Source organism: Ictalurus furcatus, chromosome 17 (genome assembly GCF_023375685.1).
Source record: "Ictalurus furcatus strain D&B chromosome 17, Billie_1.0, whole genome shotgun sequence".
Taxonomy (NCBI): domain Eukaryota; kingdom Metazoa; phylum Chordata; class Actinopteri; order Siluriformes; family Ictaluridae; genus Ictalurus; species Ictalurus furcatus.
Window position 1 is genome coordinate 23,510,034 of NC_071271.1, and position 25,321 is coordinate 23,535,354.

A 25,321-nucleotide genomic window follows, 5' to 3' on the forward strand; every position below is an offset into this window, starting at 1 on the left:
TCCGATATTTTTTTTTTATATATTTAGTTTAAACAGTCAATAAGAATGCCCCTAATTCAAATAGATGGCGCGTTTTATATATACATTTTTTCCATGATTATTATCGTTTCAAGTGTCAGATGGAATATGTACGTGAATAAAAACATGAGAGAAAGAAAGATACAATGTTACAAATTGTGCACGTTTAGATAATCCAAACAAAATAACGAAAAAAACCCCAAAACATTTCGACTATGAAACTAGCTACGTCCGGATTTACGGTTTCTTCTTTGCCCTTAAAGTCCCCGTGAAATCAAAATGGAAGTTTTGCGGCTTTTAACGGGAACATGTCAGCCTTAAGGTTATCTATCTGTAAGCTAGTGCGCTCCAAAACAATGACGAAATTCGCATTTAGAAGATATATGCATTCAGAATGCGCAGTCTCGCTCTACCGACGATACGGATCGACGATTTTGATGACATCATCCTGCACTTCAGCTTCTCAGTACACTTCAGTAATTTCCTGTCCAATCAAACACTCTCTAGTATCGGAAGTGTCCCGCCCATACCAGTTCTGGATGTGAGGTAAGCTAAACACCATTGGCTGATAGTGACTATAGTGACCACTATTGGATATTTAAAAAGGAGGAAGAGCCACTCGATACGTCCCACCCTGACTTCCTGTTTCAGCGGAAATTACGTCAACACTTCGAATAACGCTGCGCGTTTCAAGAGACTTCACCGGGACGTTAAGCCATAAAACTCCAACAGAACTTGACAGAATATATGGTTCTCTAGGCCAAATAAATACTACATTATTAAATCATTTGCGACACGATGTATGCGTATGACGATATTTAGGTTTGGTTTGCTCGTGAATTAGCGGCCGTATTAATAAAAACGAATAGTGTATCAGTTTAAAGATTAAGTACAGACTTTGAACAAATGCTTTCGGTCGGTCTATTCATATTATAAAAAAATAAAAAGCACAAAAATATATCGTGCGATATCAGAAAAAACGTATTGCGACATAATTTATTATGTAATTATTATTATATAATTTAATATATTTATAATATCGATACTATTTTGTCCATCCAGCAAGGAATTTGATGTAACTGGACCGTTAGATATGCTCGCCGAACAAGTCCGGTGTATAGAAATACATATTGTATTTTCATCCAGCGGTCAAGGCGTAAGGTTAAAGGTGCAAAGGTGGATGAAATGTTCTCTCCCCATGCTGATAATCCACACGGCCACTGGAGAAAGGCAGGATATTTGAGATATGCATCAAGCCACTGTGGAGATTTTTTTTGTCTCGCTGATGTTGTTGAAGGGCGGCTGCAGGCAACGTGACCCTCACTGTGCCTCTGACGCCACTCAAGGTCACGCACGCTCACCCCCTGACATTCAGCTGCCGGAAAGAGAGAATGAGATGTCGAGTGTATGTGAGAGGAGAGAAGCTAGCTATGTGGTTGAGCGCGTGCGTGTGTGTGTGTGTGTGTTTGTATGTGGGGGAAGGGACAGAACAGGGAGGATGGGGTTGCTGTGAAAGTCGTCTCATGCACTGGGCAGAAGTGAGTTCACGCTGCACTTGATGAGAGCTGCCAGGGCCTCATTTGCTCAGCCGGTCCTTCTCATCTCCCCTATTTGCAGACACCCTGAGACATGCTGTTCCCTGGCGGCTTCCCCACAGGCATTTATTATTATTATTATTACGTGTTGAGTTAGCTTGGAGTCATAGCTAAAAGTGCGCAAACACTTATAAGCAGTATTTAGTCTGTTTAAAGTGCATTTACTCCAGGTTTATTTGATTAGGTTGTTCATATTATATACAGCGCCTTCCACTAATATTGGCACCCTTGGTAAATATGAGCAAAGAAGGCTGCGGAAAAGTGTCTTTATGGTTGACCCTTTTGATCTTTTGTGCAAACAATTCACAAAAATACTCTGCTCTCATGGATATCAAACAATTGCAAACACAACACAGGTTTATCCAAAAAAAAATATATATATATATATCTTTGTTAAATATAGGTGTGGAGCAATTATTGGCACCCCAATGGATTCATATGAGAAAGATATATTTGATGTATATTCCCATCGATGTTTTATATTTAATTTAGTACGCCTGGGTGACTTTGTTTAACCGTCAGGGTTGTTTCACAGGGGTATAAATATGAGGTAACACATAGGCCAAATTCCCTTAGTCATTCATAACAATGGGTAAGACCAAGGAATATAGCTGTGATGTGCGGCAAAAGGTTGTTGAGCTTCACACAATGGGAAGTGTCTATAAGTAAATAGTACAAGCATTGAAAATTCCCATTTCCACCATCAGGGCAATCATTAAGAAGTTCCAGTCGACTGGAAATGTTATGAATCAACCTGGAATTGGACGTGTGTCTATATCGTCTCAACGCACTGTGAAGAGGATGGTAAAACTGATTAAAAATGACAAAAGCCTCGCTAGGTAGCTAGCTAGGTGGGATTTCCTCACACAGGGAAAGTCACATTTTGATGAAGTTGTTAGAATGCTATGCGTTAGCAATCTTTTAAGAACTTTCTGTAGGAGAAAATGTTACATGTGATGGGTTTTCCCAGAATTCCACATAATAATACTACATAATCACACAAAGGTTACAGCAAACAAGACTACATGTGTTATATGTGTTAGATATAGGCGTATGGATAGGAGTTTTCATATCAGGTTGACTGCAACAATTTATCATGGAAATCTTTTTGAGAAGTTTGGATCTCAAAAAAATCTAAAAAAAAAAAAAATTTTTGAATATCATGGAAAAGTTCATCTTTTCCCGTAATGTAAATCAAAAAGTGGAGCTTTCATATATTCTGGATTCATTACACGTAAAGTAAAATATTTAAGGCTTTTTTTGTTTTAAATTCTCGATGATTACGGCTCACAGCTCACGGAAATCAAAAATCAAGTATCTCAAAATATTCTAATAAAGAATTTATGATACAGAAATGTCGACCTGAGAAGAAGAGCTCTAATCAGCGGATTAACTCAGAACACCTGCAAAGGTTTCCTGAGGCTTTAATCTCTCAGTCTGGTTCAGCACACACAAGCACAATCGCGGGGAAGATGGAAGTAAATGTTGCATTTCATTTGGAAATCGAGGTTCCAGAGTCTGGAGGAAGAGTGGAGAGGAACAGAATCCCACTTGCTTGAAGTCCAGTGTGAAGTTTCCACAGTCAGTGATGATTTGGGTTGCCATGTCATCTGCTGTGTTTTCTCAAGTCGAGAGTGGATGCAGCGTCTACCAGGAGATTTTAGAGCACGTCATGCTTCCATCTGCTGACGAGCTTTATGGAGATGCTGATTTCCTTTTCCGGCAGGACTCGGCACCTGTCCACACTGCCAAAACTTCTAGTAACTGGTTTGCTGATCATGGTATTACTGTGCTCGATCGGCCAGCCGACTCGCCTGACCCGAAACCCATAGAGAATCTACGAGAGACACCAGGCCCGACAATACAGACAAGCTGAAGGCCGATATCAAAGCAGCCTGGGCTTCCAGAACACCTCAGCAGTGCCACAGGCTGATCGATGCAGTAATTCCTGCAAAAGGATTAAAGCCCTGACCAAGTATCGAGTGCATAAATTAACATACTCCTCAGAAGGTCGACATTTCTGTATTATAAATTCTTTATTCTAATATTTTTAGATAAAGGATTTTTTTTTATTTCCATGAGCTGTAAGCCGTAATCATCGAGATTAAAACCAAAAAAAGGCTTGAAATATTTCACTTTATGTGTAACGAATCTAGAATATATGAAAGTTCCCCTTTTTGAATTAAATTACGGGAAAAAATGAACTTTTCCACGATATTAAATTTTTTTGAGATACACCTGTACACTGACAACAGATTCCAAAGCCAGACAAAATGGCTGAGCGTCACTGCAATAGTGTAAACACTGCACAAGAAGACGACCCCCCTAAAGTTTGCTGACTCGTTTAGCTTTGCGAGTCGTGCCATTTACCCCCCATTAACTTCTTAATCCTGCTTCATTTGTGCTAATTAGCGCTGGTGAGAGCGAGCACTGCCACTGCAAGGCCTCGTCCTGCCCATCCGTCTATGGCGAGGGCTGAGTTACCTCTGCCGAGATGCGTTCATTACTTTTGTCTTTTTTAAGTCCTTCAAAAGTGCTTATTATTATTTAAAGTCAAAGCGCTGAGAAGTGTGTAGTCAGCTCTTCTAGGACAGGAAAGCAGTACAGAGACACTGTGAGAAGGCCAAGCTAGGAAATGGGAACCCACCCATGAGGATCAACACTCGTCTAGTTAGTCAACTGTCCTGGCTACATGCTAACTCTGATAATGGAATCATGTAGGTGAAGGGTAGAGCTATATAAAAGATACTGTATCAAAGCTTATGTAATGGTTCAATGGTTGAATTTTATCTGATGTTAGCTAGGTTGTTTTACAGATATTACATAGCCAACTCAGTTAGTTTTAATTATGCAATTAAACAAATCACTTAGCCTAACTTTATATAGGTAGCTAGCAACCGTGCTACTTGTATAATTACACAATATAACATTATTGTTAACCCTGGACAGCTACATTAGGTGAATTAACTAACTACTAAGACAGTATTTAGGAAGCTCAATAGCTTAGCCAATCTTGCTAACTAACTACTATTATATTTACATATATGCATATTGTGGTAAACGGCCCGATCCTGTATGATATATTGTATGTACGTATAAAGGGTGTATGAATGAGCGAATATTTCCAAATATTCAAGAATGTCTTCGTAAGCTATCAGTTTTAAAGTCATTTATTAATGACGTAATGACGTGTGGTGTTACTCGATCTATGTTCTATAACATATAGAACGGGAACATGGAAGGAATATTCTAAAAGCGACTCATGTAAACACCTTAATCAGAATATTGTCTTATTCAGAATAAGGTCAGTAATTAGATTACTGCCGTCCATGTAAACGTAGTCAGTGATAGGATATTGTCAAATGTCCTCACAAAATGTAGTGATTTTACTGTTGTTTTTGTTTGTTTTTTTTTTTTTTTTTAAATATTATTATGAATTTTTTGTTGGAGCTTTTGGTTACCGAGGTTAAGGTTTGGACTAGGTTTAGGTGTAGCATAGCATTGATTAGCTTCAGCAATCATCATGTCAATGGAAGGTCCTTACAAATATAGAAAAACTGACATGTGCCTATGTATTATATGGTAATGGCTCAAATACTTTTTACAAGTCGTCAGCTTCAAAACAAAAAAAATGTGTGTTTTTTTTTTTTAAAAAAAAGGTCTCGTTACTCCTTAATTGTACGATCTGTTTGCTACTATAGACAAGAATTTGTCGTTTGTAACCTATCCAGTGAGGATCGTAGAACTACTCCTGCTTGTTTTATCTCCTCATGAGGAAATACACCCCAAAAATTTACGCGCCGCTGCTATGACGAACACGTCTGTGATTTTTAACAGCTGTCAGCTTTTTAAGTTTCAGATGCTTGGATGTGTGTTTTATTATTCATGTTACCTCGAGCTGAAAAAGACATTTTTAAAAGAGGAACTCGCAAAAAAAAACAAGCTGTCTACACATTTACTTTCACTACCCGAATCTGAGCGTTCTTCCCACATGGAATTCCCAGAAACTCGAAACCAGATGTGTGTCGTTGTCACGGCTAATACTTGAGCGCCCCGGATGAATTAAAACACTTTAACTTTGCATGTGTTATTAACTCCGGTATTAAGTGGTGGCACAGAAGCATCTGAAATGTTTGGCATACTTTATCTAGTAGATCAAACTGCATATCGAAGGATATTTTCTCCCATACTAGATGTGCCTCGAGTCTCAAACCCTTAGCTAGTCTTGGAAAAAAAAAAAAAACATGAGCAGGGAAGAACTATATCCCTTTGAGCACCATTTTGTTACCGTTATATTATAAGTATTAAAACTTTTTCAAAAGAAAAACCTCTCCTTTCTACTTTTTACTACATTTCCAAGCTACATCGCTACCGTTTCTCCGTAATGTATTTATTTCTAAATGTGCTATTTAGCTTCAAGGCGTCGTATACGGTAGCTTCAAGAAGTAACAAATCTGAACGTTAACAGATGTGACAGTGAGGATCAGACCTAATACGGATCACTGGGTTTGATCTGTCTGCTACTGTGCACACGCTGGGTTGATCACGGCAGTTTCGTATTGTCACAGCTAGCTATTAGCGTTCAGCTAGTTTGTATCGTGGTAGGTATCGTCATGCTAGGTAACGTTTCAGAGATTACCAATAAAGCTGTTGTTAGCTAGACTTAGCTAATATCTTCCCATGTTTCCTTGGTCAAAGAGGCTCTAATTTACGATCGCGAACTAAAATTAGTGCGTGATTGAGTCGATACTTTTTCGAATGTGATCCTCAGAGGGCTGCGCTTATCGTCGATACCCGTTACGTCTATTGAGTACAACTCTCGGGGAGGGATTTCGATTGGTGTAGGAACTGAATAACATCCTGTATTACTGGTTGAAAGTTGTGAGCCTGCTGTTTAACTTCCATCAGACCCAAATCTTGGCAGAATACATCTTTGTGAAGTGTGAAGCGACACCTGGTTTTGTAATCAATCTGTGACAAGACGCAACTTTAACAAGTCTCAATGCCGAATAATTTCCGCAAGACATGATGGTTTATGTTGTGGGCAGGGTTGCCAGGTTCACTTTTCTTTTCTTGTTTTTTTTTTTTGAGCAGATTTTTGAGGACAAAAAAGTACGCAGCTACTAAGATCTTGTTTAAAAGCGAATAATCGAATCGATTTCCACGAACAGCAGGCGGTGGGGGAAAACAAAGGGAAAGTGTAAGCGCAGACAGTGTATCTACGATGTACTCAACCATCGCTGTTGTGAGATAAATTGTGGAGATTTGGAGAGGGAAAAGTGGCTTAAGGAGCGGACGATAACGCGTATCGCAGATAATGTACATCGGGAATCGTACGCCCACCACGGTGACCTCGTTACCCTGGCAAAGATTGAGAAAAAGAAGAAAAATGTGTCTTCCTTGTCCAGCGTCAGGACTTTTTAGGGCTAGTTTCAGTTCTTTTTGTGTGGTTTTTGAGATGTAGTTGGGTTGAAAACGTTGTAGAGACCGTGCTGACGCTTAACGCTTGACTCGAGTAAAAAAATATAAGGACGTACTTCAGCGTTCAGCCGAGTATTTAGTCGAGACGGAGCAATTTTTCATTGTTCACCACGTCCACCGCCTCACTTTAAGAAAACTTCGTAAGACGCAAAAGTTCCGGAAGACTGCGGGCTCGTTTTTTTTCCTTTACTCACAAACGTCACGTGATGGTTCCGTAATTAAACAGAAAACGATCCAGCGTTTCGGCCGAGTTGCGTGATTTACGCATCGCATAGGATCAGACTTGTGCTCGTCGTCTCTGATTTTATAATAAAGTGGCGCTTTCGGTTGCAGTCTCACAGTAGTGCCGTTATCTAACTCGCCTTCAGCCCTATTCTGTCTCAGCTCGGTCACATCCTTGAAAACTCACTGTTCTTCTGGCGCCTGATTCTGGCTCTTGATGACTGCGGAGGCTTCACTGTCTTATTAACTTCTCTCCCATATAGGGAGAAGGCAGGGGACCCAGGCGCTCTCTTTCCTTTAATGTGCTGGCTTTTCTTCAGTCATTTAATTAAGAATGGGGAGATTATTCAACCCACAGTCAGCTCCCTCTCCCTTCCAGGGCCTCATTTATCTCTGATTAAAACTTGTAATATTCGGTAACTGTAGTTTGCTGGCTGTTTCCGGGGATGGCAGAGAAACAGGAGGGATTGTGACAGTGAAGAAAAGGTTGTGGGGGGTGGGGGAATGCTGAAAAGTACAGCAGAAGGTGAATTTTTTTGGCAGATTGCCTGTCCTTCATGTAAGGAGTAAAAGACTTGGGAGTGTTGTGTTGTAGGAAAATAATCAGCGACAGAGTAGTGTGATGAAGCTGAATTACTGTTCCTAGCCAGAAGTTGATTCATTTCCATTATACACCAGTTAGTTCCAGTCCGCTAATTTGATTGGTCGAGCGGCGTTCTAAGAGTTAAGTTAAGACACTGAACTTCTGATCAGAAGGTCATGAGTGCAAATCCCAGCATTGCCAAGCTGCCACTGCTGCTCAAACGCCCTTAACCCTCAAACGCTCATTTGAATAAATGACGTAAACGTACGTCGTGTACGTTCGATTGGATTTCATTGGATGAGGCATTCTGCCAATGAATGTAATATAGAAGAACGGACACTGATTTCACCAGAAACACCTTTAACAGGAATGTACAAATCTAGTACTAGCTAGATTTCTACATTCTAGCTAGTACTAGATGTGTAGCTAGCTAGCTATAAAGTGAGTGTAGCTGCTTCGGCGTCTATACGCTAGCGGAGCATAAAAAAACAGAACATTCGGCCATGGCGTATCCGAAATGTCAGTTACTCGATATTAATTTCTTGTCACAATCGCAGTTGCGCAGTTATTCAGAGTATCGGCAGAGCTGTGATTAGCTACGGCACTCGGTACCATTATTCTTAAAGAACAGTACAGCCAGAAGTGTTTTTACTTTTTACACGACTGCAGTTTATTTGTATTTAGAATGTATTCAGAATTACGTTTAATGTCGGGAAAGGTCCTTGAAAAAACTAGTTTCCCGTTCCCACTTATACATTATAGCAGATATAAACAGTTATTCTGACATCAGCCTCTCTTTGTTTTCTCTCTTGAAGTTCCTGAATCGTACAAAGCACTGAGACTGGAGACTCCTTCGCCAAACAATTACACTTTTTTTGTCATTCGTTTATGTGGAGCTTCACCCAGGTAAAGTCCCCGTGAGTGAGTTGTTACTATAGAAATGGTAAAAAAAAAAAAGAGTGCATTTATATAAACCTGTGATTTGCAGCTGCACTACTTTCAGAGAAAATATAGTGTGTTATTTTTATTTATGTTTATTTATTTATTTATTTATTTATTTGTGGATGGGAGGGTTGGGGGGGGTTGGTTGGGTGCTACACTCCTCTCACAGGTTCTGATATCTCTCTGGCGTGTGTGATTGACTCGAATAGATCCACACGCACTCCGCAAAAAATACACGCGGATGCATTTCCGGCATGGACCCGATCGAGGTGCTGGAACCCGAGCCAGGTTCCTGAGCAGCCGAGCGTGACACCGGTTGTAATATTTTGTTACGAGCCAGATCAAGTAGGAGTGAACGTAGCAACCTCACGCGCTCTCCATGCCCTTTCGGGTGGAAATGGTTAACATGTCGCTGTTATTGGCACTCGCAGCTGCTCGTCCTTTCGGGAGACAGCAGGGGATGTTTTTTTCCTCACTACCTCCCTACCTCTATGGCCGGCTTTCTGCAGCCCCCGCTTTGTGTGACAGCTGCCTAATTGGGCATTCTCCCTTCGTCGCGAGGCTGCCTCCCCCGGCCCTGGCTGCTGACGAATGGCAGTGGATTACAGATGAGGACACGCTGACCCGTTCGACCTTCCCCGAGCAGGGGGAGGGGCCTGTCGGGCGAAGGGAGGTGGGGCTTGGCGTTTTAGGGCACCGGAGGTCGCGAGAAGGTGGAAGATCTGCCAGGTGGCCGGTGACAAAGTGTCACCCGATGTCAACATGTCAAGGGCGCATTACACAACACACACCAAATTGTGTTTTTGCCCTAGTTCTTCTCTTTCTTCTCGGTCTAGAGTGTAGAGAATGGAATTTTCAATGCAGTTTATTTCTGAGCCCCCGTTTTTTTTTTTGTTGTTGTTCGTTTGTTTTCATTCGCCCTCATTTGCATGTCGATCTCTCTCTCTCTCTCTCTCTTTCTTTCTCTTTCTCTGTCAGTCTCTGTTTCCTCACCAGCACCCTCCTGCTGAGTAGGAAACAGCATCATGGAGGTCATATCCCTCTGTCTGGGAGTGATAATGATGCTCATTATGTACTCAGTAACCCTTTATTGCTCTGGCTGTGTCCTTATTGACAGAATAAGGACATCGTGTTTCCGTCTCCTGTCAAATGCACAACTGCGTGTTGTGAACTAGACTCGTCTTTCCATAGTGGAATAACAGACAATCTAGGGCAATGGTATTTACATATTCATAAGCAAAAATCCACATTTGAATGTTTCATATTCCAGTTTCTATGTTTAGATGACTAACGCCAGTGACCCGCGTGTCTCTTGATGTCCGAAAACGTGTCTGAAAAATGCATGTCCGTTATACATTTTTAAAAAAGGGATGTCCCAGTTACATGGTGGAAGAGATGGTTCTAGCTACCACAGCTCTGTTGAATTCTGATTGGGAAAAAAGGTTTTGATGAATTTTCAACCACAAGGCAAAGCAAAGCTTTAGATTAAAGTGCTTGATCTCGTACGTTAACGTTTCTTGCACAGGGACTTGCCTCGTACGCACTGTACATTTATAGATACAAAAAAAAAAACAAACAAACGTGCAATTGTTAATTATTTTTCTGTAAGGAGAACAGGTATTCAAAACTATGATCGATAAATGAGAAGGTGACGTGGGTCAAAACCAGAACAAACAAACATGATAATGAGTGTTTATTGATCACATATACATTACAGCGAAATTGTTTTCTTCGTGAAGTTGGGGTCAGAGTGCAGGGTCCGCCATGATACAGCGCCCCCTGGAGCAGAGAGGGTTAAGGGCCTTGCTCAAGGGCCCAACAGTGGCAGCTTAGCAGTGCTGGGGCTTGAATCCCCGACCTTCTGATCAGAACCGCCAACCCTACGATTAGTGGACAACCTGCTCTACCACCTGATCCACCAGCGCCTGAGCTCGTATACACGATATACTGATTCACCACCTAGGGAGCTGATTGAGACACACCCAGGGTTTTAGGACTCACTCCTGCACCACTCTTTTACAGTCAGTAATCACGTGAACTTGAGTGTGTGAACTGGGAATTGGAGTCGATGGAGGCTATGTTTGCAGGCAGACATGCATTCTGGGAAATGTAGTCTGACACCAAATTCAGCACTGACGTTCCAAGAGTTCTTACAGGAGGTTTATTTGTAACAGTTATGCTATATATGATAAATAATAAATATAATCTGCTATTATATAGTGTACGTAAGTGATAACAGAGACTAAAGTGCTTCATGGACGTTGCACAACATTAAATGTAGCTATATAATGAGTAAAAAGTATGACGTGTTGTTCACTGATGAATAAATACTGCAATTGCTATGGTGTAAGAGGAATAAAACACTTCAGGGCGGTAACAGTAGCTTCACTTCATCACCCCTACTTTGCCACAGTTAATAAATGAGTACATTTGAGTCTATAATCTTGAGGGATTGAGTTAATATTTGATTATGGCGTGTCACGTTCATTATTTATGCGATAAGATTTATATGCTGGATGCGTCCTGAAATACTGAATACTGAGAACCGGAAACGTTTTCAGGTCGTTTGATGATTACGTCATTTTCATGGGCAAGCAAAAGAAATCCTAATGACTCCAAATGCTATTTCGTGCTCTTATATGAATTGACCGCGTTATAGAGACAGCTAGCAGGTTGCGCTTTATTCTCTTTCGCTACGAGAGTGGGAGAAAGTAGGGATTGCTAAGTGCTGCAGGGCGAACTCGGGCAATAACTGTCGTGTCCATTCGAGCATCTCAGCTCGGCTTAAGCTTTCATCCCTGAGCATAGTGAAACAGCCGTAGCCCACCTCTCTGACTTCCTCTATTACACACACACACACACACAGAGTCACACACTTCAGCAGTATAAAAACGAGTGTGTGGCGACGCAGTGGAGCATCCTCAGAGGCGGAGAGGAACCCGCCTGCGCCTTGCTCTTGTCACCGTGCCAGGATGCAATATCATTCAGGCGAGGTGGAAAGCCGTCACTAGTAAAATATGATGAATTATCCTGACCCGGCCGAGATTGGCGGCGGAGATTTGCGCGCACTTGAGAAAGTGAAATGAGGGTTAGGATCGGTGTGTGCATGTGCAATGTGTGTGTGTGTGTGTGTGGGCAGGAGACGGGAAGCAGTGGCAGGGTTACTGCAGGTTTAATGGTGACCTTGTTGTGCGAGCACTTAGCTGCTGTTCTGTGCTGAGTTGCACTGAGCAAGCCCTCTAATCCCATACTGTAGCACGCGCGCACACACACGTACACACACTTGATTAGTGGCAGTGGTTATCTGCACAGAGGACGAGCTGTTGCCCTTTGGCTACTGCTCTGGATCGGGGCACATTGAGGTGTCAAGCCCAGAAAGGAAGACAGAAGGAAAAAAAAAAAGAGGAGAGAGAGAGAGAGAGGAGAGTGTCTAACTGAGGGAGAGGGGGTGCTGTGCAGACATTAGTATTCAGACCTGCCTTCCAGCCTGCAGAGCAAATTGATTACCACACTGTACCTGTTCTTGGCATCAACGCTCAGCATCATGGTAGGTCTTTATACTTGGTGTTGGGATGATTGAACGTCTGGCTGAAGAACTGAAATGAGTTACAAAAGTGTGCTGTTTACATTCTAATAGTAACGCGTCGCATGTAATTCATCTGCCTAGTTTGAACATTCGAAGTTTACATTTTTTTCAGGCCCGGAAATTAAGCTCCACCCCAGATGGGAGGGGCGGGGTGGGGGCGGGGGGGGATTGAAGTTTTGACTGAGGCTGTGCAGTGAGTTACAGACTGACTTTAGTTCGTTTTAAAGCTTCTGTTTACGTTTTTTCAGGCCCAGAAATGAGCCCGAAAAGTGAGAAACCTGTGAGAGCCTGAACACTGGGAAAGTGTTTCCAGACTTCTACGAATTTCAGAGATACCTTAAGAAGACTGACTGACTGACTGACTGACTGATAATGCCATGTGATAGATTTATGATCCCCAACAAAAATGGCATAGGCAGGGCAGGTAGAAATACAGCAAAGACCAAACACCTGAACACCTGAACATTGAACATCTGGCTGAGAAACTGATATGAGTTACAAAAGTGTGCTGTTTACTTGACAGTAGAATTTATATATAGGACTTGTTGTGATTCATTAAAGGTGAGGTTTGTGATCTTTGAACGTATTTCATCTTTCTAGAATCTAGACCTTTAATAATGATGTCATTGTATAATTAATTATATAATAAGGGTTCTACCTTGTATATAAACCTGATGTTTATATTATTCAGGCTTAGAAATTAAGCCCCACCCCCACACGTGTAAACGACAGCAATCACATGTTGGCAAACATCAGATTGAATTTTTCAGAAGAATCGAATAAAATTACGAAACAATCCCCCTGTACACGATTCGAATGTGAAAAGAAATTGCGGCTGTACGACACGTTACAGACTCAGCTCATTAAATTCAGACGCGCCTCAGAAACCTGATCATTTCTCTCTATTTTGGATGAAATGAAACGGTCTAATCTCTGTAAACAAGCTTTTCTCAAGCGCTTGGATGGAGCGGTGTATAAATTTCAATCCGAATTTGACGAAATGCATCGTCTGTACGGAAAATATTTATTTCCGCCACAAAATACGTCCCATATTTTACGCCACCAACGTTTTTACTTTCCTAATTTTGTACATCTTCAACCGTAGTTGAATCAAATGAAGACAGACAGAACACTGAGGCATGTTAGATTATGTTTCATACTACATATTGTTGTCGGTTACTTTTATCAGTTAATCAGTTAAAATCACACCTGAATACTGCGGCCCATTCGTTTCTTCATACAGGAAGTGTCCGGAAGCCGTCATTACAAACAAAGCCTTCTCCACTAAAGTATTAAATACATTTCACTTAGCGTGTTCAGTACTTTTTTCCCGTGTCATTCCCGTTTATTACACATAACTTCATTGATGGACTTTACCGTTTGGATTTCTTTATCCGTGTGGATTTAGTGAGTTAATACTGATGTCTGGTGAAAATTTCATGTGAATAACCTCACTGGAAATATATTTACTGAAAACAAATGTTGACGCGTTCAATACGTATCTCCCCCGCCGTATATACACGTTGCGTTAGTATATAGTAAACAGGTATACTGTATATATGAAACCTTATAATTTATAAGTTTTATGTGTGATTAAATAATGAATATATGTGCAGAGGCAACAGCAGTCTTTACGGTGTTTATTTAGCGTATAGAGAGAGGAAGTTGATGGTCTGATAAGCCTTTGGTTGAACTCTGTGAATATCTGATCGCTATCTTCTCTTACAGTAAAGAGCGACATGGGGAATTTTTTGTCAGATCAAAAGATTTTATTTGTATAAGGTAAGTATCTTTTCATACACCAGAAACAACAACAAAAAAAGTCGGTGTAGCTTCGAGAGCTTGTGTTTATGAAACATTGAATTGTCTCTATTAAGCTATTAGGCTTTCAGCTTGGCATAAGATTCCCACAGTGACCAATAATATGGACTGGAAATATTGAGGCAGTCAATATTTTGTTGGCTCGGAGTTGTCTCGTGTCTGATTACATCACGTCGAGCCAATAACAATAACAACTATCCTGCCGTTTATTAGGCCGTAATAGCTCTGGTTAATGACAGAGGGGATAAAGACACCGTATTTTATTGTTTGCACATTGTCAGAGACTATTATCTGGATTTTTTTTTTTTCCAGAGGTTGTTCACGTTAACGATTCTCGCCAATACACCCTAGTTGCTGTCTTACGGACGTTTTCACAGTGTATAGTTATATTTTATTTATAACTGTATTTTCTCCCAGCAATCCACAGAGAGTTGTATTCATTTTTGATGTTATTACATCTTTCTCCAGTGTTCTCTATGGCAGGTCAGTAATTGCGTTTCTCAGGCCCACTCCTAGCGGTTCACATAGCCCGGGTCTTAATGTCTTAGCACAGGTCTGTGCAATAATCATCGGCTAATAGTCCCATTCTGGTTGCTGCAGCTAGCGCAAAAATTTTCCTCCAAGGAAATTGAGCCATTTTCCACAGACACTTAGGAGTTAGCTGAAAATATTTCGCTTATCCTGCGTCTCGGCTGTTATCGTCCAGTGTTTGTCCTTGACTAATACAAAGTACACAATGTGAATGTAGTATCTTTTGAGACACTCTGAGATCTAATTCAAATCCCATGACTTCCTACTAAAGCCAAAACATTATCGGGAACCACGTGCTGAAACAAGCCAACAAAGGTTTGTGAGGAACAAGAGAAATTTCGGGAACTTGTAGCGATACAGAACTGACTTTGACCGACAGGATGAATTTACAGGAAGCCAGTCCCCAGCGTTGAATATCATGAGCAGAGAAAAAAAATAAAAAATTCTCTGTGACGTTACAAGCTGCGTGTTAACTTCAAGACAGAGGAAACGGTTTATAGCTGCTGTGATATAAACGATAACAGGAAATAACTTGTTTCCTGAAGGCTCTACAGCATGGATAATGGATAAAAAGTGTCGTTTTTTTACCAAATAAAATAAAAAAACAACTCTAATCATTGTCAAATCGCTGTGGCGTAAGAGGAATAAAGCACGTCAGGTGTGGTGTGTTATTGGAAAATAATGAACCTCAGGGTGATGATTATAACTATACGATTCGTCAGGCCGCATCACACCGCCTGCTTGTTGATTATTTTTCTACAACAGCACAGCCTGTTGTGTTTTATTTCTCATACAGCAGATAAACTACGCTTATCTACGCTTCTCAATACTCCGCCGGTTCTAAGGTCATTCTGTAATTCCTGACACGACTCTGAAAACAGTGCTGTTTGTTTCGCTCGGGCCGTGTGCAGATTCCTCCGTTTTGGATGAGCAATGTAGGTCAAACTAATGCCTTTAACTCCAGCCTGATTGGTGGAGCACTAATGAAGGACTCCAGCTGGAAAATGGCAGAGCGTGATGCCCGTCATGCTTCTTTCTAAGTAGGTCACAGTGACCCAGTTTGAGAGGTGCCATGATTGACTGAGTCATGAAACGTTATCTTAGGAATGTGTTGTTGCAGCTCCGGCGTGCAAGCAGAGCTTAAGCAGCGCACTTGCTGTGTTGATGTTCGAGCCGTGCCAACCTCAAGCTCCTGTCTAATGCTGAGGCCACATCTGCGCAGCAAAGAGTTGTCAGATGTTGGATGTGTATGCGCAAAAGCAAGGGCAGGTTTGTCACTTTTTATTAGGGCCTAATGCTTTGTATGGACGCCAGCTGTTGCATCAACTCAAACAGCTCTGGCTCAGGGAACGACCTTGACTTCAAACCGGAGCAGGTTCTGCCTCTTTTGCCTCATCATGCATTTTAAATTGCATAAATGGAATACAATTTTTGGACCGTGGACATCATTTATTACGTGTTTTTTTTTTTTTTTTTTCCCCCGGGGTCAATTAATCTTCAACCTTGCTCTTGACAAATGAAGGATCCAGTCCGGATATCAAGCCCTTTCCATTAATATCAGGCTGCTCAATTTTGCAAGGAGTTTTTTACCCCCCGCCCCCCCACCCAGGATACATGTTCAGGCATGTCTTCACTCATCTCTTATGGTGATAATGTAATGACGTCGTAGACCTGAATAGAACAGCCAATACAGGGTCATGAATAACCAGGATTTTCAACGATATCCTCGGCTCAGCCACATTTATGAACACACTCCAGTGTCAGTTTACGGATTTTTCCGTGGATTCTCTTTTCCTCTTAATACCGATCTTAAAATGCTTAACATTTCTGAATGGATTAAACATCACTGGGTAGAAAACTACAGCATATTTTCATGTTTGAAATAGAATTATGCGTATAAGTACCAGACTGCTGGTGTTTACTATCTATCCAGTACATTCAGGAAACGACATTAATCCGCTTCCTCCATGTAGAAATGTATACATAAATAATACTGCGATACTATACTAGTATATGTTGAATTTTCATCCATATCATCCATACACTGGAGATTTTCTCTGTATATATTGCCTTTATTATGTGAAGAACTTTAAATGATTTATAATTGAAGTATAAATAAAAGGCCCCGGCTGCTGTCTGTCAGATTACAATGTTATTTTCATGTACGCTCCAGTGAGTAATCATAATGGTTGTGTTTATTGTGTTTAAATACTATGTATGTGTGTCATCACATTGGGTTTTTTGGGGAGTTGTGTGTGTGTGTGTGTGTGTGTGTGTGTGTGTGTGTGTGTTATACTTCATTTATACTTCATTGTAGAGCAGAGTCATTAAAGCTGGCTAAATATATCCGTCTTGAAGTTTAATCCTACTCCTGCCCAGTCTCGAAAGGACATGCTCCTGCAGACACTCTTGACCCTTTTCTACAGAAAGTTTGACCAACCCTACTGTTATTGCAGTTATTATTGTTGTTTGTACCTACTAATCTTTTCTATTGAACATAGTCGGTTGTATTTGCCACTGTTGGTTGTATCTGCCTGTCTAAGGGTTTCTGCACAGCCCTGTTTTCTAGCCTAATATGGCAGGAACATGTTTAAAATCCACTTTAGAAATGCTGTACAGACCTTGGAAAGACACGCTTAAAAATATCTTCTCAAACCAAACATGAGCCCCGAAGGGAACCTGTACTTAGTCCCGTGTGTGTCACATCTGCATGGATGTGTGTGAATAATGGAGGACGATTTCACACGTCCACATTGTGGTAACATGCGTAAAGAAGCCAGTTGAGAAAAACAAGAATTACCTCACCCTTTCCATCACTAGCAGCAGTGTTTTGACACTCAGTGCTTTATTTTAATCAATAAAAGAGATGTATTTTTTGGCAAATCCAAGATGTACTTTTTTTTCTTTTTCAACTAGAACTCTTTGTGAGTGCTTCACTACAAAGTACATGATGAAACCCTGATGTTTTATGGGTATATAGTGGATAGGCAAAAATCTATTGAGGTATATTAAAAATATACCTTTCTGGAAGTCTAACTTTGTGAAGATGATTAGCTGTGCTTTCAAAATGATCCGGATCCGAGGCCGCTCAGTTCGTTTTCGAGGCTGTTAGTGGCTTGTGACACTTGCCACCACTGCTTCATGGAGCAGTTTCTTGACAAGGTCATGAGATCTCCTTCCCCTTTATGGTTTCTGGAAAGCAAAGCCAGCAAAGGTTCCAATTAGAGGTAGCTGTGGTTGCTGAGCTATATTACTTCTTTTTTTTTTTTTTTTTTTTTAGAATTTATATTGAAGTAAAATTAGCAGGAAATTTAGAGTCACCAATCCATCTACCGCCATGTTTAAGAGGGTGGGAGGTGGAGAAACCAAGAATGTAGAATCTAAATACGAGCCAACTTCTGACCTGGCAGCTGTGTGATTATTTTGGCAAGAGTTCTGTCACAACCTTCAATGCTCCCGCAATTTCTTGTTTTTGCTTAATGTGCAGAAGGACAGAACTGATCAAATGCCTCTTAGAGCATGAGCAAGGTTATTCCTCGATCATAATCTTCTGTGTGAGTTGACATCGGGCTGACTTCATGCTTAATGTCCTTCTCCAGTTGTCATTGTGCATCAACAAACTATTGCTAGCCAACCTGATAAGAAGAAAATTAATCAGTCTTAGACTTTCTTTTTCATTTCCAACAGATCGTTTGTAGATGTTTGGACATTCTTTATTTTATTATATACTGAACAATTTCTCCGTGTGTGTGTGTATATATATATATATATATATATATATATATATATATATATATATATATATATATAAATATATAGATCCATTTTATAATTTTTTTTCTTTCTTTTTTATCATACAGGGCCACCTCCAACAGTGCCTGTGTTGAGGAAATCATGGTATGGCCAGGTGCGTGAGTTGGTACCCAAGAAGCAAACTTGTTACACATCCACTAAGATGGAAACTCAGAAGAGTCACAATCGCATGACTGCGGTCATATCTCTGCTGTAGTTTTTTTTTTTTTTTTTCTTTTAAATGAACATATTTGCGCAACTTCTTCTGTGACAGGGAAATACCCTGTAAAATTGCAACCGATATTGTGAAGTCAAAAGCCATTGGATCTCTTGGTGGACACTATCTGAAAAATTTTCTTCTCTGTTGTGGTGGCCAGCCATAGAAGGGACCATAATATTGAACATGACTCATGGGGAAGAGACTGGCCCTGAGACACACCAGGATTCTGCTGTTCTAACATATCTGGAAGGCTTACTCATGCATCGGGTAGCAGGAGCACAAAGTGCCACAGCAACACAACAGAGTGAGGCTGAAAAAGGCAACGAGGAGCAGAGGAACAAAGAGACACCAGGGCTTACATTGCCAAAGCATAGCGCTCAGCAGGAACAGGACAAAACAACTCCCCAAGGAGGGTCAACACATCATGTGAAAAAAGCTCGGTTGCTTCGCTCTGAAGTCTGGACTGAACATGAGAGCCAAGTGCGACAAATGTCCATGCCTTCTTCTGAGCTCAATGGGAGAAAACAGGAACACTGTGGTGGCCTGAATGGTGCACTGCAGTGTAAAGGAGAGAGCACATTGCTTGCAAGTCTGCTTCAAAACTTCAGCACAAGGCTCCAAAATGTGGCCCTGTCACAGCAGATTGTACAAAACTTGACACCACAGAAGGCATCCAGTTCAGGCAGTAACCCCAATAAAGAGGACAAGATACCAGAGCATGGCCATGGATCTGATGGATCTGGTCTACGTTTGGCCGGAAACAGTACGATGCAGAACAATTCCAGCACTCAGATGTACCACCACCGACAACCCAGCCAGGAAAGGTTATCAAAGTCTCCAGGAGCATTACAGTGCAGTGCTCGGTCCTCCTCGTCAGAATCCCTTCATTGCACTGAGCGTCTAAAAGCTGTAGCCAGTCTAATAAATATCAGGTCGAGTCCGGCTCCTTCGCCAAAACCCAGTGTGGCCTGCAGTCAGCTGGCCTTGCTGCTTTCGAGTGAGGCTCACCTGCAGCAGTATTCCAGAGAACATGCACTTAAAGCTCAACTAGCTGGGCGATCTGCCAGTGAAAGGCTTGCAGCCATTGCCACACAGCAAACTCAAGAAAAGAAACAGCCTACAATATCTCAGACGAACAATGATGGACTAAGTTCCTTACAGACCAAAAACGGGATACCTTCTCAAATGCCAACAAGCTCTAGCAGACAAAGTCAAAGCCTACGTACAGGACAAAGTAGGTCAGTGGGTTCAATGCGGAGAACACATCCCTTCAGGGAGCGCAGACCTTTTGAAAGGCATGGCAGGCCATCACAGAACTGCAGCAGTCTGCTTCTTCAACTTCTCAACAGCCACAACACACCACAGAGACTTATTTCTCAGGATCACCTGAAGGAGGACGTCAGCGTCTTTTCAAGTCGAGGGTCTCCTATGTTCTCGGACAGCGAACACTCAAATTCCAACAGTCTACCGAAAGATAGCAGTGACGCTGAGAGTACTCGCTCCAGTTGCTCTCCTATCGACCTCTCTTTGAAGAACAAAGTGAACATCTCAACACCACTCTTTTCTTCATCTTCACCTGCACTAGACAAGGTCACAGAGTCTCTGAAAACCAGGTGGACATCAGAGAGTCCAACTTTAAAGTTACCTACAGAACCCAAAGAGTTACACACTTGTTCCGAGATTAAACCCCACCACAAGGTTACCCTTTTGGAATTGCTCCTTGATCAAAAACACATCGAGAAGACAAACAAAGCCCCTGATAATCCAGATTTGCAGCCTAAGATCCTACCTAAGGTCAGTAGTGCATCAACAAGTAATCACGCACTTTTTTATCCAGGCCAGTGTAAGGATACAAGAGAGCCTAGCCCTAACTGTAGAATGAATACCAGAAGTCCTAAATTACTGCCAACATTTTCCCAAGGCAGAGATTGTAACATCCGTGCATCTCCTTACAGTGTCTATAACTCTCCTCATACACAGTCAGTACCCTTGGATCTGTGTAAGAATAAACCACTTGCAAGTGGTTCAAGTGTCAAAGAAGGAGCTTTTAGTGCTAGTAAACTGTTACAAAATTTAGCTCAGTGCGGAAAACAAAATGCTGCCAGCTCCCCCACACCGAAAGCTCCTCTGCCTCCAGTCAAAAGACAAGCCGAAGAGTTTAGAACTTCAAAGTCTTCAACTTTGTTAGAAAAGCTTGCTGTACCAGTTCAGAAAAACAACACCCCTCATGTGAAATCGGTAAACTCTCTTGTGGCAGAGTCTACACAACATAATTCAGAGATTGAAAATCTCCTTGAGAGGCGTACAGTCCTACAGCTTCTTTTGGGGAATAAATCTCAAAAAGAAAAAGCTGGCAATAAGAGAAAGGGAGAATCCAGAAAGCAAGAAAATCATTCAAAATCCCACAATGCGTTGAACCGACCCTCAACAGATCTCGCAGTCAAAACCGAGCCTCTAGAAGATGACATGTGTGATGATGAAAAAGTACCAAATCAATGGCAAAACAAATTAGCAGAGTCACACAGGCAGAGTCCCCACGCTCTCAATCAGGGAAGTATAAAGCAAGAGCCACTTCCCCCAGTGGCTGTCCCTAGAGATGGTCTTCTTTGTCATCTCCTCCATCAGAAGCCCAGAAACCTAAAGCCAAACTTTTTAGCGCACTCAAATCAGGGATGCATTAAAGAGGAACCAGTGGATCATCACCAGGGACCAACCATCCCTAAGAAGAGGAAATTTTCAGTTAAACCAGAGGACCATGTTAAAGTGACCCAGCAGAGAATGTGTAATAGTTCTGGCAGCCAAAAGGATGATAGCGATTGCTCAACCTCTGCAATTCCAGAGTCTCAAGAATCAAGTCACCCATCCAGCCCACCGCATGCAGACAGTCCGCCAGCTAAGTTTCCACCGTGTGAATCGCTGCGTAACGACAATAGCGGATTCAATGTCCTGAAGCAGCTACTTCTTTCAGACAACTGTTTGAAGGAACTGTCTCAGTCAAGGGGTACATTTAATTCGCTGGAACGTCCAGTCCAAAATGGGAGTACAATCAAAGAACCATGTAACAACGGTGAGCTTCAAAGCTTTCACCAGACCTTGAACCAGGGCAAGCCACCTTCAGCAACAGCAGGAATAAACAGAGTAGAGTCTCGTTCCGATGTTCAGCAGGATTCGTCCAGGTCAAAACGTGACCTGACTGGTTTTGTGAACGGTGATAAAACAAAAGACTGCCACCTGGATTCTCCACGATTGACTAAAGCTAACCCTATTTTGTATTATATGCTCCAGAGGAGCAATGCACATTTGGTTAGGGACAGAGTGGAGCTTGAAGCCAAGTCAGGACCTCGCAGAGTGCAGATTAAAGAGAAAGATGAGTCTGAGGCCTTTGACCTCAAAGTACACTTACAACAAAACCCACATCACAACGGGACTCATAGCTGTGACTCACCACGGCTCAACGGGTCGCTCAAGAAGTCATGAAGAAGACTGCTCGGGAATGAAAATTTCTTGTTCTTCATTCTTCTTGCTTCTCTGTATTGCCATTTTGTTTGTTAATAAGAAAACCGTTGTCTACTCTCTATTCCGTAAGATCAGTGCTTAATTTCTTGCCATTTCTTACCTGGATGATTTTCAACAAATACATAACAAACAAACAATACTTAGTATTCCGATTTGAATTTTTAAACCTGTTGAATATAAAACTATATAAAAAAAATGTTTGTGACATGCTCCTGATAATATATCTCCTAACATTTCCTAATCGAACTTCCTCCATTGTTGGATTTTGATAGTTTTGATAGTCAGTTATGCTGCAGTGGTACAGGTTATGTCATTGTTTTTTTTTTTGTTTTTTTTTTTCCGGCAACTTCCCTAAGCAAATATGTATTTTCTTCGGGAGGTGCTGCACAAAAGTACGCAGTTCTTTACATAGCCCATATTTTTCATTGGTTCGTCAGTATAAAAAACACGATATAGTATGTGCATGATATGTGATTTGTATCATTTGGTATTGATGGCTTTTTATTTATACATTTTATTCAATTTTTTATTTTATTTTTTTTATTTTTACTAATTTGTGAAGTGCTTTACAAATAACTCAGCATTTCATCGCACCAAGCCAAGAATAGAGATTTCTGCAATATCCTTATATGACGATGACGGTACAAAAAAATTTTAAAAATTTTTAAAGAACTCGATTAGAAATTATTTGACATGTTGCTCAGCTAAAGATGAAGATGTAATCTGATTATATGAATAGGTATCGGCATCAGCATGTGCCATAAATGTCTAGCATTATGCGATGAAGATGCATTAAAACAAGACAAATCAAGCTTGCTGGAGATGCAGAGAGTGTTCTAGTTACGTGCAGAATGTGTGTTGTTTTAATGGTCGTGATTTACGGGAGTACTGTGCTACAATTGTCATTCCCCACATATGCTAACGTATATGATAATGGTCTTACATTTTACGAATGGGAATATAACACGTTATTTTTGTCCCTCGATCTTAAAGTCTTGTTATAAACTATATTTCTGTACATAACCGTAATCTTTATCTTTATGAAAGATGGCTATTTTATATGACTGAAAAAGAGAAACCTTTTAGTTTTGGAATTTCCTAAAGAGTCCGCACGGCTGTCACGGCTGTGTGAATATGTACATATTTAGAGAGGGTTTTTTTTTGTTTGTTTGTTTGTTTGTTTGTTTTTTTGGTCCTACTTTTTGCATGTGTCTCTTGGTAAAATTACAATAATCCGTTCTGCAACGATGTTGTGTTATGTCAGATATTCAACAGTCCACAGCTGCCTGTTGCATGCAGATGCATGAGAAGGTTCCTACGTATTACTGCTCAAGGAGGAATTCAAGTCTTAAGCATAACTATTTTGTCATGAAGCCTGATTAAAAAAAAATTATATATATATATATATATATATATATATGTATATATATGTATATATATATATATATATATATATATATATATATATATATTGTCTGTTTATTCTAAGACTGCGGAGTAAAATATCTGAACTTTTGAAAGAGATGTGCATATACATTTTCCCAAAAAAAAAAAAAAATCTATTTATTTTGGTTTTTATTCTATTTTATTTTTTACAAGAGGAAAACCAAACTGGTAAAAACAATCAAGTCATGTACAGCAACAGTGCAATTATGGGTTACTTTAATGCTTCGAGGATTTAACTTGGTTTTAAACAACAAAGAATAAATGTTTGGACTGCAGCATATTGAATATTATTGTGATATAATTTTTAAATGTATTCATTTTGGTGTTTACTTGCACAGATTTTGAATAAAGTTCCAAAATGCACAAAGTAAAAAATGTGTTTTTTTTTTGTTGTTGTTTTTTTTTTTTTTGGCTTTTCCGTTATGATTAAATAATTATTTACAGTTAAGTGCAAAAGTTTGCAGCAGCATTAGGACACAATCAAGTGTTGTTGTTGTTTTTTTGTTTTGTTTTTTGTTTTTAAAGACACAAATTCTGTGTTTTTTTACTTTTAACCAGATTTTAAACTGCTAGAACTTTACTTCCGCGTGAGATACACGCACAAAAGAAACACACTTCACACTGAAACTACAATTCTGTATTATATATAGTAGAAAATCTCCGAATGTGATCGGTTTAATAAAACTAACACACGTATTTCCTCTTCACTAAAAGCATTTTAGAAAAAAAAACAAAAAAAGCCTATTTATTTATTTATTTATTTATTTCTGCGCGTCGTTGTGACCTTAATGCGTGTGGGTCAACGTGACTCAGACTTAAGAGGAAGTAATGGGGAAGAGATGGCTCTGTGCTTCACCGGGGTCAGCATCAAGACAGATCAGTGACCTGTAAAGAGGATTCTGGTAAGAAAGAGACACAATAGATAACAAACAGCCCCAGGCCCGAAGGTACACTGCTTCTTCTCAGGAAATAGAGTGAAGACGGAAATTCTGTTCGTTTTTTTTTTAAATATATTTTTCTCCTCTTTGTCACATTCACATAAATGTATCTACGTCGACGGAACCAACTGTAGCGTTGCACATGATCACACAGACGTCTTGTATACTGTCGAGAAATTCAGGTTCAGCATCTGTCGGATCACAGCAACACAACGAGCACCGAGCGAGCTGATACATGAAAGACTTCCTGAATATAATCTTTCTTTTATACACATTTATATATTTTCCTCTTAAACTGGGTCACATGCATGTATGGCTTCCTTTTTTGTGTGTGTATCAAAGTGGGGTAGGGGGTGGGGGAGGTAAGAATGAGGGCGCTGACAGGATTAACTTCCTGCCAAAGCAGTTTCAGACTTTACGAAAGCCCTGAACCACAATTTGTGAAACACAAGCGCGGTCATTTCCTCTTCAGATCTCATGACTTTTATTTTATTTTGAAGGTAATATCTCGTTGTTTCGACCTGATATCTCATTATTTCAAGCTATTGATCAACATTTCGACACATTATTTTAAGCTATCTCGTTAATTCGAGGCAGGACAACGTTATTTCCGACTTATTATCTCATTAA

The 25,321-nt window shown here is 40.6% G+C and overlaps 1 protein-coding gene across 4 annotated transcripts in view; it reads left to right on the forward strand.

Annotated features, from left to right (window-relative positions):
• The window catches only part of nrip1a (nuclear receptor interacting protein 1a), a 50,218-nt gene extending 26,528 nt beyond the window's left edge, over window positions 1-23,690 (forward strand). For 3 of the 4 annotated variants that reach the window (XM_053646683.1, XM_053646684.1, XM_053646685.1), the window contains exon 2: window positions 18,640-23,690. In XM_053646683.1, the coding sequence (XP_053502658.1) occupies window positions 18,975-22,268 (3,294 nt within the window). In that variant the 5' untranslated portion in view covers window positions 18,640-18,974 and the 3' untranslated portion in view covers window positions 22,269-23,690. Of the gene's footprint in view, window positions 1-8,412; window positions 8,806-18,639 lie in introns of those variants that run through there. The other variant, XM_053646686.1, reaches the window with a different exon arrangement.
• Window positions 23,691-25,321: the final 1,631 nt, after the last annotated feature.